General features: G+C 39.8%; 1 protein-coding gene across 1 annotated transcript in view; it reads right to left on the reverse strand.

Moving 5' to 3' along the window:
• Positions 1-17,074, reverse strand: part of XRN2 (5'-3' exoribonuclease 2) — an 88,422-nt gene that overhangs the window by 44,961 nt on the left and 26,387 nt on the right. Inside the window, exons 14-16 of the mRNA XM_003411716.4 lie at positions 5,514-5,558; positions 3,959-4,090; positions 177-295 (exon numbers count right to left, since the gene is read on the reverse strand). Of these exons, the coding sequence (XP_003411764.1) occupies positions 177-295; positions 3,959-4,090; positions 5,514-5,558 (296 nt within the window). The remainder of the gene's footprint in view (positions 1-176; positions 296-3,958; positions 4,091-5,513; positions 5,559-17,074) is intronic.

Here is a 17,074-nt window from a genome sequence, read left to right on the forward strand (position 1 = left end):
CTTACACATCTCACTGGAATTCTCTGACTATTCTAACCCTCCACATTAATTACTGGTGGATAAAAAGATCACAGACAAGCACCTGAAGGCACTGCTGCTCTAAGCTAAATAGCATTCATTAGACTGCATCTATCTCAGCGATTTGCTAACAAAGCGCTACCAAAAAATGGCTTCACCTGACGTTGTCCTCTGGCTCAGGTTCACTGTCACTGTCTTCCGCTTTTCGCTTAATTCCTCCTATTGGAGATGGGGAGCCATCGGAAGTGAAACTCGTATTGGGAGATACTGAAGGACTCTGCAGACAATGATGACATTAAAGAAGAAGGCTTTAAGGATTCATGTTACGTAAGATGTTACATCCGACTGCCCTTACCTACCTACCATGCTTCACGGTAACACATCTTTTAGAGCTGGTAAAAAGACAGGGTGAATATATTTTAAAGGCATGTAAACTGAGCTTACCCCAGTCCACCACCTCAAAAAAGAGTAATAACAGCCCTAAACTTCCCATGCTTAATTTCAAAAGAACTTGAACATTAGGGTAAAAACTCCTTCAGAAAAAAAAAATTCCATTTTATAGTTCTATTTTTTAATTATAGGACTTAATTCTTCCCACCCCCCACAGTGGTTCCCCCGTGCTACAAATTCACAATTGATTTTCCACCTATCAAGTAGCAAAGCTGGCGGGGGAGGAGGGGTGGTAAAAACTGCATGCGTGTGTGAGTGAGACAGAGAGAATGAGATAGTCGACGGTGGCCAAAACGTGGCTCAACAGTATGGGTTCAACCTGGTACAACCACTCCGGAACAGTTTAATGAGTCTCGGACAGGTAATAACATTAAAAAAAAAAAAACAAACTTTTTTTTTATGTGCTGTTAAATACATATAACTGAATTACCTGTTAAATTATTTTTTAAACAGACTGAGCCCTGTTGTAAACTACAGACTTTCATTAATAATAATGTATCAATTTTGGTTTATCAAATGTAACAAATGTACCATACTGTACCAAGGCAAGCAAGAGGGGAAACTGTGTGCTGGGGAGGGGAGGGAGGGCTATGGGACCCTCTGCACTTTCTGCACAATTTTTCTGTAATCTTAAAGCTGCTCTAAAAAAGACAACCTATTTAAAAATCTATTAATGATCTCAGAAAATGACTTGGATACAACTTTATAAATTCAGTATTATCTTCTCTTCATACTTAATGAACGCAGTAGCAGCACCCTAAATTATGTGAATATTTAATTTAAAAATTTAAAGGAAATCTTCTGCAACTTAAGTTATTTAAGTTACATGACCGAACACACTGTAAAAGGGGCAGAAAAGATTTTCACGTTAAAGCTTCCCTTGTGTTATTACTTCCTTACTGCTGAAGGCTTTTTTATTGATAGTATAACCATAAAGGTAGTTATCATCACAGGCCAAGAAAAACTAAAAACAAAGACAAATTACATTTCACACAGAGCTTAGAACATTTTCTTTTTAAAAACGTTTATCAAATTTTATTCATAATGTATACCCAATGCTGTAAAAATAATATAAAAATAACTATAGGCAGGCACTGCTGCTTGGGAAATGAGGTAGGTATTTTTAAACATGGATCTGAGTTTGAAATACCAAATCCAACGTTTACTAGCGTTGGGCAATATATTTAACCTCTGTGAGCCTCACCTTAAAATAGGGATGATAACGTCCTGTGTCTTTCCAGGTCATTGCAAGGATTACATGACACAATACAAGTGAAAGATCACTGGCCTGCTGACTGCCTGGCGCATGGTGGCTAACCATCCAGTAAAGTCACCACTATTCTTTTTTAAACCCTACACTAATCCACTAATCATGATGGTAACATTTCCATTAATAGTCTAAGTACAAAGAAGTTACATAAAAAGCAAACTTTCCAAAGCTGATTCTTGACTAACAAAATCAAATGCCACCTTTAGATAACAAAAATAATACAGCTTCAAGTGGGAAAAAAAAGAGGCTGTCTACCCTTTAGCACTAAATCTCCACCTGCTCTCCTCTGCTCCACCCCATCAACAAAAATATTATTTTCTGAACGTATTAGACTCATTCAAATAAAAAATGAGCAGAAAGCAAATTTCTTTTCAAAAAGCTGTTTTTCCAACAGATAAATTTCATTAAATTGAGGATAGCCTCAGAGAGAATGAAAACAGTACTTCAGAACGCAAAATTTAAAACCACATAATTATGAGGAAACAGAAGTTATGTAGTAACACATTAGCAATACTGACCATCACAGGCACTAGTCCAATGCTGGAGATCAGCATACCCAAACAGCTCACAAAAAAATAAAATGGCAAAAATTCGGCATTTTTAAAGGACTCATTTAAGAACTGGTAATTTGGCACCATGATTTTCTCAAATTCAGAACATCGGGAAAATCCCATTATGCAAATAATCCAATTCCATGCCATATATACATAATTCTGTCAGAAGGGATTAAGACAGGGATCAAATAAGCAGACTAATCACCGTATCTCTCTGCTCCTATTCCCATGACAGACATTACTAATCAACGGTGGGTCTAGTCCTGTGGAGCCGGACTATGATGTTAGAATCCTTCTCAAAACAATCACAGGTGGCAAAAAGTTTAGACTTGTCTGAGATTAAAAAAAAAAAAGAATTCTATTATCAGCAGGGCATTTGAGAACACCATTTTGCAGGGACTCCAATCCCAGTGCCATCGAGTCTATAACCTGTATAATCTTGAATGACGGACATCAATCTTTTCTGTTCTCCAGTATTCAGATGTCTCACTGCAACCCCTTTCCCTGACCCTCTACACCCCATTCTGTTGGTGGTGTAAGACAAAAACCCAAAATCCAAACTGAAAAAAAAAAAATAATAATAATGGAAATCCAGGCTGCTTTCTCTCTGGAGATTAAAAATCTAGTTCTCAAATCCCAAATCTAAGGTCCTAAAACTTCTAGGTATACATTTATGTGACTACAAATTGAATCAGTGTTCTCATATGGCAAAAAATTCCACGTGCGAGGTCGTCCTATAAAAAGGGACATGAGCATTAACAGAGTGTTAGAAGAAAGAAATTTAAACACCAAAGCTTACACAATTTTCCTGGATGTGTCAAAGTTTACAACAGAGGCCACACCTTATGTCCTTCTTCCATCTACTACTCTCTCTCAGGCCTTCTAACCTGAAATAAGCCACAGCTTCCACTGTCTGCTGTCTGTAAGTCAGTGGTCTACCCACTCATCCCTGTCCCCTCTGCCATGCGCTCAGAGCTCAGAGTCTATTGCCACTACAGCAGGAAGCTGCTGGACAGAGTACAGCCTTGCTGGCGAGCAGTCTGGATCGAAACGTTCAAACAAAGAGGGATACCATATGGGACAGATCTATCCAGTTCCTGAGTTTCAAACAGGGAGCAAGCAGACTTTGGAAAGTGAGGATTACCTTAAAATATTTATTTGTATCTATCGTATGCCTCAGTTGGAGGGTGAGAGTTTAGACAATGAAAGATATCTGTGTTTCATAAACTGAAAAATATTATTTTGCAAAACGTCCATAAATGATCCCTGGGATGAAAGGGGAAATAAGGGAGCAAAACCCACCCACCCTGCTTTCTTGCTCCAGATGTGAGACACCTGAAAATCCCCCTCGTGCTTCTAGCACCAGCTCCTACTTTTGGGGGAGGGGAGGAGTACTGTGGTACATTTGCATAAGGAAGCCTGCAGCCAGTTAGCTCTTTATAAAATTTACATGTATCTATATATCCAACATACCTTTCTTTCACATTGTTTAGGTTATTTTCATGTTGACACAGGTGGATTTAACAGAGTTAAAAATATCTCAAGGAAAAAGAAACTGAGAAAGACTACAGAACAAAACCATCCCAGGCTAAGTAATAAAATACAAACCCATACACACAACTGACATTTACCACTTCTTCAGTGCCACATAAAGAAAGCCACTTACAGAGTTATTATGCATCCTCATTTCATAGGCTGCTTGTCTTGCATTATTGGCTACTTGAGAACCTGGTGAATTTCTTGAACCCAAGGCTTGGGGGGTTAATATTCCACCAGGAGTGAAAGCTGGTTGATCTCTCTAACACAAACGGAAATGAAAGCAGAAATTAAAGTAAAATCACAATTAGATGACAGGAAGAAAAGAGAAAACGGAATGGTGTTCTCACTTTAACCCCTAACTGCCAAGGCCATTAAAAGACCAAACGGATGTCTGTTAACAGCAGGGCTGTTTACACTTTGATCTGATGGTAACTTACATCCTGTAAAAACCCGTAACATTTAGTACTCTTCCCTAAAGTACGTATCATACACTGTTCTGATACAGAGAATTTTTTCAAGTTTCATTAAGCTAATCTATTATATTTACTTTTGATTTCAGAAAACACCTGACACAATTTCAAACAAATAAAAATAATATTCATATAAAAAAAGTAAGTCAAGAGTTTGATATATATACTTTTGTTTACCCTTTGCCTTGTTGGAATTTAACTTTATTTCCAAATAAATTAGAACTTATGATTATAGCTATAATAGACAAGAGCTGTGACTAACTGATAAAAGATATTGACTAAAGGAAATTATATATAAAATAGAAACTGAATATGCCTCTCCCAATCTAAGTGGTTTTTAACCTACCCGCAATAATATATAACTCTACTTTCCTCCCTTTTAGGTTCCTGAAACTACCTGATTATAATAAAAAATAGTAAAAGTAACTCCTAGGCTCTATGAGTTTAAAATCCAGTAGGGAAGACAAGGAAAACAAGTACTAAAGCAAGTTAAGTGACTATAAAGTATTTTACAATCAAGTAAGAAAACAAATATCACAGGCAAGAAGCACCAGAGTTAAGAGAAAGAACGGCTCAACTTGGACTACGAGTGGAAACAACAAGGGAGGCCTTGTGGAAAGGTGTGAGGTGAACTGCAAAGACCAGGAGGACACTAAATGAAGGTATCACTGAGCCGGGGGAGCATGGTGTATTCAGAAGACAGCAGAGAACGAGTGAGAAGAGTGGCATGGGACCAGACTGCAGCACGCTCTGAACACCATGTTATGGAGTTAGAACGGGATGCTGAAGGAATAAGGAGTCGGTGATGACTTCGGACCACAGGAACAACAAGGTTTAGAAAGCGTCATGTTTTAGGAAGATTTATCTGACAAGAGGTAGGAATACGACAGAGTGTAGTAACTTTCCAGAGGATACAAAGGGTTTACTATTTTTATTACAAAAACAACACCTGATTCCTGTAAAAAATTCAAATACCTAAGTGCCACTCCCACCTCCTACCCCTCAAATGTATCCCACCAGACTCCAGAGCTTAGAAAAGACTTCCCCAAAATCAACACCAGCATTTTCTCCAAGCAAACAGGCAGCTGAGTGGACACCTATGTCCCTGACCAACTCCTACTGAATGAGGAATAAATTTACGGTAATGAGTATCTTTTTCCCAAATTCTAAAAGTATGCTATTGCCAATCTTACGAAACTACTTAAAACTCACCTTCATTCTTTTTCTTTTTTCTTTCTGTCGTCTTCTGAAACTGTCCTAAAAGTATAAAATCCACATATTCTGTCAAATAATTACACAAAAATGTCAGAGTTAAACATTACCAGGGATGACTTGGCAGATAATGTAAGTTTTAAAGGAAGACCCCAGAAAACTAGCTACATAATTAAACTAGACAACATTGAATGCGCTGCTTACCAAAACTTTAGATGGCTAGAGGGCATTCTAAACTGAGTTTAGATTTAACTTAATTTTTATTCTTAACTGTGTTCAAATAATTTTTGACATCATTTGAAGAAAGTGCAGGAGCTATGACAAAGACCCTTAGTTTTACTCTGGAGCAAACAGACTGTCAATATGGAGAAAATACAAATATGTAAGAAAAAAAACAATTCTTAAGCTTCAGCTGAATGAGCTTAATAACCATCAGTTTTATTAAAAAATTGACAAGACAATTTAGTAATGAAACTCTATAATCTAAAAAGGACTTGGGCAGTTCCTAACTTTCAGGAGCATACATGTCACAAGAGGGAAAGGAGAGAAGAGGGACTCTATGCAAACACTAGTCCCCAGCTTCTGAAAGTCAATCTAATGGAGACAGAAAGGAAATTCAGATGTCTGCAACACTTACTGTGGACCAATTTAACTCAGAGGAAGGAGTCCACTCAGCATTGGTTCTTCCCCTCCAGTCATTTTAAAATTGCAGCCATGGTTTCAACTGGACGGGATTTTGGGCTGATTTCACTCCCCACTATCTGGGCCATTCAAAGGCCTCCCTTGCAACAGGAAGTACTTCTCTAGCAGCCCAAGTTTCCCTGAGCATCAGGGCACTTACAACCCGACAGCTAGGGTGGCTGTAGCTGCTGCTGCACCCTAGAACAGGGGCCAGGAGGTACTGTGCTGTCACCGTACTAGCTGTACATTTCTTTCACCTCCAAGTCAGAACTGCCAACTGCAACACAACACCTTAACGAGATTTGAAATGTGTGATTTCTGCCAGGAGATGGGCTGAACACTGGATACAAAAGTCACCTTCTCTGTTCAGTGGAGCCCAGGTGAGTTACCTTAAAACCTCCAACAATACGGAAACCACCCATTTCTTTAATCAGGCCTTTACCCCCATCTTCGAGGAAACTTCTATTATCTAGGCTAGCAATGACCTCTAGACCTTCAAATCCAATAGCTGATTTTCAGTCCATGACTCCTTCCTCCGTGAAATACACTCTTCACTTGGCTTCCAGAGCACTACACCCATCCGTTCTCTGCTCCCTTTCCTGCTGCGCCTTCATTCCTCAACAATGCAACCTTCTGATGTCGGCATCCCTTGGGCTCAATACTGGGTCCTTTCCGCGTCTCTACTTCTTTCGGGAATGTCACCTAGGTTCATGGCTTTAAATAACATCTCTATGCTGATGACTCTCCAACTAGGACCTCTTCCCATTTAGCATCTCCACTTAGATGCCTCAAGTATAACCCGAATGAAGTCCCCACCTCCACCTTCGCAAGACCCAAAGTGTTCCTCATCACAGTTGCTCAGACAAAATGCCTTGGAATCGGAGGGAGAGCCAAGATGGTGGAATAGAAAGACGCTTCCGGCAAGCCCTCTTACAAAAAAGACCCCCCAAAAACAAGTAAAACAAGTATATTTACAACAAGCTAGGAACCCTGAACATCAAAGGCAAGCTTAGAAAACGAACTGAGGGGCAGAGGGAGGAAGACACGGTCCAGAAGCAGAGAGGAGTTACTGGACCTGAATCACCGGGAGCCTGCAGGCACCATTCCCGGGAGCGGCTGCAGTGGGCTGGTGCTAGCGTTCAACCACAGTTTCCTCAGGGACGAGCAGCCAGCCACACAGCCTACTCATACCTACGGAACCAGAGAAGAACGGTGCTCTCGGCAAAAGCTAAGTACTTGCATATATCTTACCATGCCCCGCTGCTCCCAAGCCAGCCTCAGTGGCTGAATTCCCTGGGCCTGAGACAGGTCCTATTGAGTGCCTAGAGCCATTCTCCAGGCCTTGGAGAAGGAATAAATTTGCAACTGGTGGAAAAGATAATTTGCCAGCTCCACAACGGGGGAGCTCAGGAAAGAAGCGGCTCCTGTCCAGGCATAAACGGTCTGTGCACTTTGAGTACGTTTCCCCTCTGCATGGATCTGTGTGGGCCTATTTCAGGAGAACACTCCCTTGTTGACAGACGCCAACCGTTTCAGCTGTGCAGCAGAGAGGTAGGTGTTTGATGTTTGACACTGCTTTACCTATTAAACAGGGTCCTCACCTACCCACATGAGGGGCCCAAGTACTGGTGGCTCCACTCCGGTCAACCACCCATCCATGACAGGGGTCCAGGGACAAGTAGTCCCTCCCAGTCCTTACAACCAAAAACACTGGATGCCCATGGTCCATCTGCCGAACCCACCCACCTGTACACTCTAGGGAACAGGGACACGCTTTCCTCAGAGACACGTGGGGGACAAATCTCAGCCTCATGCCTTGTTCAGAGTGTGACCCTCTGCTGCAACCAGAAACCAGTACCTACACCAATCACCCCTGACCCTCTAAGACTACGGACAGAGCCTGTACCACACACTTGATGATCAGCTACCTGGACATCTGAGCTGAATTCATACAAGAAAAGTGAATGGACTCCTAGACTGATATACCTGATAACAGCTCTACCCAGCTGGGGACAGGACACCAGAGCTCCAAAGGTGAAAATAATCAAGCTAAATCACTCAAGCAACCCATTTGGGCATATCAAAACAAAACAAAGCAAGAAGCTATGACATGGTAAGCAAGCATAAAATAAACTAATACTATAACTTATAGATGGCTCGGAGACAACAGTCAATATCAAGTCACATAAAGAAACAGACCATGATCACCTCAACAGGCTCTCAAAACAAAGAGTCAAGGGATCTTCTAGATTAAAGTACCTTCCTGGAATTATCAGAAGCAGAATACAAAAGATTAATATACAGAACCCTTCAAGACATCAGACTCATACTCACAGCGGCCCTATAGGACAGAGTAGAACTGCCACATAGTTTCCAAGGAGCACCTGGCAGATTCAAACTACCGAACCTTTGGTTAGCAGCTGTAGTACTTAACCACTACACCACCAGGGTTTCCATGAGTCGGAATAGACACGACAGCACGGGGTTAGGCTTTTTTTTTTTCTTCTTCTTCAAGACATCAGGAAGGAAATGAGGGAATACCCAAAACAAGCCAAGGAACACCCAGATAAAGCAACTGAAGAAAATGAAAAAGATTATTCAAGAACATAATGAAAAATTTAATGAGCTAGAAAAATCCTTAGACAGCAATCAGAAATTGAAAAGATTAACAATAAAATTACAGAAGTAGACAACTCAACAGAAAGTCAGGGGAGCAGAACTGAGCAAGTGGAAGACAGAATTTCTGAACTTGAAGATAAAGTACTTGGTACTAATTTTGAAGAAAATCAGATAAAAGAATTTCAAAATATGAAGAGATCTTAAGAACCACGTGGGACTCTATCAAGAGAAATAACCTACAAGTGACTGAAGTATCAGAACAGGGAGGAATAAAAGAAAATACAGAGAGAAATGTTGAAGATTTGTTGGCAGAAAACTTCCCTGATGTCATCAAAGAAGAGAAGATATCTATCCAAGATACTCATCAAGCTCCACATAAGGTAGATTTTAAAAGAAAGTCACCAAGACATATTATAATCAAACTTGCCAAAACCGAAGAAAAAGAGAATTTTAAGGGCAGCTAGGGATAAATGAAAAGTCACCTACAAAGGAGAGTCAGTAAGAATAAGCTCCGACTACTCGGCAAAAACCATGCCGGCAAGAAGGCAATGGGATGACATGTAAAAAATTGAAGGAAAAAAATTGCCTGCCAAGAATCTTATATCCAGCAAAACAGTCTCTCAAATATGATGTTCAAATTAGGATATTTCCAGATAAACAGAAGTTTAGGGAATTTATAAAAACCAAATCAAAACTACAAGAAATACTAAACAGAGTTCTTAGATTAGAAAATCAATAATGTCAGATACCAGCCCAAGATTACAATGCTGGACACAGCAATCAGAAGTCAACCCTGACAGGGAAATCACAAAAACAAATCAAAATAAAAAAAACACTCAAAACAGGAACAAACAGCGATGTTCTAATATAAAAGAAGACAACATTAAAACAATAAAGAGGGACTAAGAAATGTAGTCATAGATCTTCCATATAGAGAGGAAGACAAGGCGATAAAAAGAAAGCTCAGGTTTAAATTTAGAAAAATAGGAGTAAATAATAAGGTTACCACAAAGGTGACAAACTATCCTACACATTAAAATAAAATACAAGAAAAAAACAGAGACTCAGCAGAAACAAAATCAACAACAACAAATATGAGGAAAGGACAATATATAATCTACTCAGGACATAAAATTAAGTGGGAAAAAGAAACTGTCAACAAAAAAAAGACGTCAAAATGATACCACTAAATTTATACCTATCCATAATTTTGCTGAACAAAAATGGACTAAACGCACCAATAAAGAGACAGAGAGTGGCAGGATGGATTAAAAAACACGATCCGTCTATATGCTGCCTGTAAGAGACACACCTTAGAGACACAAACTAAAACTCAAAGGATGCCAAAAAAATATATACCAAGCAAACAACAATCCAAAGACAGCAGGAGTGGTAATATTAATTTCTGAAAAAATAGACTTTAAAGTTAAATCCATCAGAAAGGATAAGGAAGGACACTATATAATGATTAAAGGGACAATACACCAAGAAGATATAATCATATTAAATGTTTATGCACCCAATGACAGGGCTGCAAGATATATAAAACAAACTCTATCAGCATTGAAAAGTGAGATAGACAGCTCCACAATAATAGTAGGAGACTTCGACACACCACTTTTGGTGAAGGACAAGACAGCCAGAAAGAAGCTCAATAAAGACACAGAAGATCTAAATGCCACAATCAACCAACTTGACCTCATAGACATGTACAGAACACTCCAGCCAACAGCAGCCAAGTAGACTTTCTTTTGTAGTGCACATCGGACATTCTCTAGAATAGACCACATATTAAGTCATAAAGCAAGCCTTAGCAGAATCCAAAACACTGAAATATTACAAAGCATCTTCTCTGACCATAAGGCCATAAAAGTAGAAATCACTAACAGAAAAAAGCAGGGAAAAGAAATGAAACACTTGGAAACTGAACAACACCCTGCTCAAAAAAGACTGGATTATGGAAGACATGACGGATGGAATAAAGAAATTCATAGAATCCAATGAAAATGAGAACACTTCCTATCAGAACCTTTGGGACACAGTAAAAGCAGTGCTCAGAGGTCAATTTATATCAATCAATGCACATGTACAAAAAGAAGAAAGGTCCAAAATCAAAAACTTATCCCTACAACTTGGACAAACAGAAAGAGCAACAAAAGAAGCCCTCAGGCACCAGAAGAAAATAATAAAAATAAGAGCAGAACTAAATGAAACAGAAAACAGAAAAACAACTAAAAGAATTAACAAGACCAAAAACTGTTCCTCTGAATATCAACAAAATTGATAAACCGCTGGTCAAACTAACAAAAGAGAAACAGGAGACAAAGCAAATAGCCCAAATAAGAAATGAGAAGGGTGATATTATAACAGACGTAACTGAAATTAAAAGAATCATATCAGATTACTATGAAAAACTGTACACTAACAAATCTGAAAACCTAGACGAAATGGATGAATTCCTAGGAATACACTACCTACTGAAACTAACACAAACAGAGGTAGAACAACTAAATAGACCCATAACAAAAGAAGAGATTGAAAAGGTAATCAAAAAACTCCCAACAAAAAAAAAAGCCCTGGCGGAAACAGAAGGCTTCACCGCAGAGTTCTACTGAACATTCAGACAAGAGTTAACACCACTACTACTAAAGGTATTTCAGAGCATAGAAAAGGACGGAATACTACCAAACTCATTCCAGGTAAAGACACCACAAGAAAAGAAAATTATAGACGTATATCCCTCATGAACGTAGATGCAAAAATCCTCAACAAAATTCTAGCCAATAGAATTCAACAACATATGAAAAAAATAATTCACCACGACCAAGTGGGGTTCATACCAGGTATGCAGGGATGGTTCAACACTAGAAAAACAATGAATGTCATCCACCACATAAATAAATAAAAAGACAAGAATGACATGATCTTACCAATTGATGTAGAAAGAGGCATTTGACAAAGTTCAACACTCGTTCATGATAAAAATTCTCAGCAAAATAGGAATAGAAGGAAAATTTCTCAACATAATCAAGGGCATTTATACAAAGCCAACAATCAACATCACCCTAATGGAGAGAGCCTGAAACATTCCCATTGAGATCGGGAACCAGACAAGGATGCCCTTTATCACCACTCTTATTCATGCTGGAGGTCCTAGCCAGAGCAATTAGGCTAGATAAAGAAATAAAGGGCATCCAGATTGGCAAAGAAGAAGTAAAAGTACCTCTATTTGCAGATGACATGATCTTATACACAGAAAACCCTCAAGGATCCTCAAGAAACTATAGAAACTAATAGAAGAGTTCAGCAGAGTACCGGGATATAAGATAAACATACAAAAATCAGTTGGATTCCTCTACACCAACAAAAAGAACATCCAAGAGGAAATCACCATATAATACCATTTACACTAGCCCCCAAGACAATAAAATACTTAGGAACAAATCTTACCAGAGATGTAATAGACTTATACCAAAAAAAACTACAAAACACTTCTGCAAGAAACCAAAAGAGACCTACATAAGTGGAAAAACATGCCTTGCTCATGGATAAGAAGACTTAACATTATAAAGATGTCTATTCTACCAAAAGCGATCTATACATTTAATGCATTTCCAATCCAAATTCCAACAGCATTTTTAATGAGATGGAGAAACAAATCACCAACTTCATATGGAAGGGAAAGAGGCCCCGGAAAAGTAAAGCATCACTGAAAAGAAGAATAAAGTGGGAGGCCTTACTCTACCCCATTTCAGAACCTATTATACCGCCACAGTAGTCAAAACAGCCTGGTACTGGTACAACAACAGATACATAGACCAATAGAACAGAATTGAGAATCCAAACATAAATACATCCACGTACGAGCAGTTGATATTTGACAAGTGCCCCAAAACAGTTAAATGGGGGAAGAACAGTCTTTTCAACAAATGCTGCTGGCATAACTGGATAACTATCTGCAAAAAAATGAAACAAGACCCATACCTCACATCATGCACAAAAACTAACTCAAAATGGATCAAAGACCTAAATATAAAATCTAAAACGATAAAGATCATGGAAAAAAAAACAGGGACAACATTAGGAGCCTTAATACATGGCATAAACAGTATACAAAACATTATTAAGAATGCAGAAGAAAAACTAGATAACTGGGAGCTCCTAAAAATCAATCACGTATGCTCATCCAAAGACTTCACCAAAAGAGTAAAAAGATTACTTACAGACTGGGGAAAAGTTTTTAGCTATGACATTTCTGATCAGCGCCTGATCTCTAAAATCTATGAGATACTGTAAAAACTCAACTATAAATTACAAATAACTCAATTAAAAATGGGCAAAAGATATGAACTAACACTTTATTAAAGAAGACATTCAGGTAGCTAATAGGTACATGACGAAATGCTCACTATCATTAGTCAATAAAAAATGCAGATGAAAACTACAATGAGATTCCATCTCACTCCAACAAGGCTGGCATTAATCCAAAAACACACAAAGTAATAAATGTTGGAGAGGCTGCGGAGAGACTGGAACACTTCTACACTGCTGGTGGGAATGTAAAATGATACAATCACCTTGGAAATCGATTTGGCACTTCCTTAAAACTACCATACGATCTACCAATCCCACTCCTCAGAATATATCCTAGAGAAATAAGAGCCTTTACACAAACAGATATATGCACACCCATGTTCACTGCAGCACTGTTCACAATAGCAAAAAGATGGAAGCAACCAAGATGCCCATCAACAGATGAATGGATAATTAAATTATGGTATATTCGCACAAGGTAATACTATGCATCGATAAAGAACAGTGAGGAATCTGTGAAACATTTCATAACATGGAGGAATCCGGAAGGCATTATACTGAAAGGGAAAAATATTGTGTAAGACAACTATTATAAGAACTCAAGAAATAATTTAAACAGAGAAGAAAATATTCTTTGATGGTTACAAGAGGGGGGAGGGAGGGACTGTGGGAGAGAAGTACTCACTAATTAGATAGTAGATAAGAAATACATTAGGTGAAGGGAAACAGAAGAGGTCACCACAACCGGACTAAACCAAAAGCAAAGAAGTTTCCTGAGTAAACTGAATGCTTCAAAGGCCACCATAGCAGGGGCAGGGGTTTGCAGACCATGGTTTCAGGGGACATCTAAGTCAACTGGCAGAATTAAATCCATTAGGAAAACATTCTGCATCCCAGTTTGGAGAGCGGCATCTGGGGTCTTAAATGCTAGCAAGTCGCCATCTAAGACGCATCAATTGGTCTCAACCCACCTGGATCAAAGGAGAATGAAGAACACCAAGGACACAAGGTAATTACCAGCCCAAGAGACAGAAAGGGCCACATAAAGCAGAGACTTCATCAGGCTGAAACCAGAAAAACTAGGTGGTGCCCGGCTATAACCGATGACTGCCCTGACAGGGAACACAACAGACAACCCCTGAGGGAGCAGGAGAGCAGTGGGATGCAGACCCCAAATTCTCATAAAAAGAGTGGACGTAATGGTCTGACTGAGACTAGAAGGACCTCGGTGGTCATGGCCCCCAAAACTTCTGTTGGCCCAGGACCAGAACCATTCCCAAAGCCAACTCTTCGGACAGGGATTGGACTGGACAATGGGATGGAGAGGGATGCTGGTGAGGACTGAGCTTCTTGCATCAGGTGGACACTTGAGACTATGTTGGCATCTCCTGTCTGGAGGGGAGATCACAGGGTAGAAGGGGTTAGAAGCTGGCAGAACAGACATGAAGAGAGAGAATGGAGGGAGGGCGCGGGCTGTCTCATTAGGGGGAGAGCAACTGGGAGTATGTGGCAAGGTGTGTATAAGTTTTTGAGTGAAAGACTGACTTGATTTGTAAACTTTCAGTTACAGCACAAGAAAAATTAAAAAAAAAAAAAATGCCTTGGAGTCATTCTTGATACCTTTCTTTCTCTCACATTTCACATTTAACTCAAAGCCAATCTCACTGGCTCTATTTCAAAATGTGTTCAGAATCCAACTAAGACCTCGTATCATCTCTGCTGCCGCCACCTGGCTCCCTTGAATTATTGCAAAAAAGCCTCCTAACTGGGCTCACTGCTTCCACTCCTCTGTAGTCTCAACATGACAGCTAGGCTCATCCTTTTAAATGTGTTGGATCATGTCACTCGCCTACTAAAAACTCCCCATGCATGCAGAGTGGAAGCTAAGTCTTTATAATGACCTATCAGGCCCTACCAGATCTGGCCCTGCACCATCCTTCTGACCTCATTCCCTACTACTTTCCCCTTGCTTTGTCTGCTCCTGTCACACTGGCTCCTTGCTGTTCTGTCAACATGCTGGCTATGTTCTTGCCTCAGAGCCTTTGCACTGGCTATTCCATCTAAAACACTCTTCCTACAAATATCTGCACTGTTTACTCCTTCATGTCCTTCAGGTCTTTACGCAAATGTCATCTGTCAGCTGGGCTTTTCCTGGTCAACTTTCATCATCCCCATCTCTGCTTTCCCAGATGCAGGTTCCTCGTGCACTTTAATTTCCTTCATGGAGCTTTTCACTCTCTAACACATTACATACTTATTTTGTTTACTGTCCATGTGCCCCAAGTGAATGTAGGCTCCAAGGGGGCAGGAATTTTTGTGTACTTTTTTTGTTTTTTTGTGTTTTGCTCGGTCACTAGCACTCAGAACACTGACTGGCAATTAATAAACAATAAATATTTGCTGAACGAATGAACATTTCCAAGATAAAAGGCAAACATCAAAGCTTATAAAATAAAAAGTATCACATTTCCGGCCTTTGTTTTGTTCAATTTTAGTAATAAATATTCATGGACTCTTTTTCTACCACCTGTTCTGCTGTAATCTATCTGTTAAATACCTGTTTCTAAGGGTGGTAGGTACCAATAAGCATGAGGGAGGCTCTGGGAGGACCTCATTTATCTTTAATCAATCGTGCGCTATGAACGCCTTTGGAAATCTGCTGAAAACCATGCATACACATCCCAGAAAATGGGTACACACAAAAACTTCCATATTGAATTTCTGAGAGTTCATAAATCTCTGTGATGTCAACCACACTAAAGGACATCATATAACTTCAAGATCACCAAAAAGGATCCAATGCTTTGGAATGTTCTCTCCGCCAGGGCAGCTGGAAACCGTATTGATTAAATAGGAAACATTGTAGCACCTATATAAATCACATACTTCCCTTCCAATGTCAAGTATCACCAATATTTAATGGTACAGGGTCTGCCAAAGTCATACATATTGCCAAGTACTGAAAGCTTTCGCAAAGAGTGCTTAGTTACCTCACTGTGTTACATCAAATGGTGCCCAAAATCCTGAAAAAGAGATCACTCACTACAGTGTACAAAGTTAAAGAAAATACGAAATCTTGTCAGATAAATGATGTTTTAATCTGTCAGATCATGTAGCAATATACCAATCTGTTATGTTGCAATTTGCTCAAAATAATCACGACTCTCTATAAAATCAGTTTCTGAAAGCATTTCCCTCACTCCTTTCTAAGAAGCTACTATGTGCTCATCTTGCCACTGATGGCCTCCCCTGTCACCCCTGCCATCACTCTTCAGGGCCTCGGAACCCCTGGCTGTGGCTGAGGTGCCCATCCACCTGGCTCTGATGCCTCCAGCAGCACTATGTGCCAATGGCATCTCCTGTCATTAGTGATTTCTTCTCACCTCCCAGGAACCAGCTCCTCTCCCTGGTCATTAAATGCCCACACCCAAGGCTTCTGCCAGAGACACTTTGACTCCACACAAGCTCCCAGGGCCTTCAGGTTCACTCTCATGACTTCGAGTACCTCCAAACTCTGAATGTTTCTCAAATCTCTTTCCAAAAGGCCTCTGCCCTCAGCTTTAGACATATCCATCCATATGCTTAAAGGATATTTCTCCTCTTAGGTGCCCCACGACCCTCAGACTCAACATCTCTAAATGAAACTCAATTTCTACCATGTCCCCACTCCAACCTGGTCCATACCCAGTGCTTGCTATCTCAGTGAATGGCACCTAACCATTCACTAACCACCCACGCCAGAAGCCTGGACTTCTCACCTAAGCACTCCGTCATCATATGCAATCAATTTCCAAGTGCTTTGTCATTTCATTTCCTTCTTTTAGGTTTAAATTTCTTACTCGGAGACAGAAAGGACCACATAAACCAGAGACTGCATCAGCCCGAGACCAGAAGAGCTAGATGGTGCCCGGCTACAACCGATGACTGCCCTGACAGGGAGCATGACA

The sequence above is a fragment of the Loxodonta africana genome, chromosome 24 (genome assembly GCF_030014295.1).
Source record: "Loxodonta africana isolate mLoxAfr1 chromosome 24, mLoxAfr1.hap2, whole genome shotgun sequence".
Classification (NCBI taxonomy): Eukaryota; Metazoa; Chordata; class Mammalia; order Proboscidea; family Elephantidae; genus Loxodonta; species Loxodonta africana.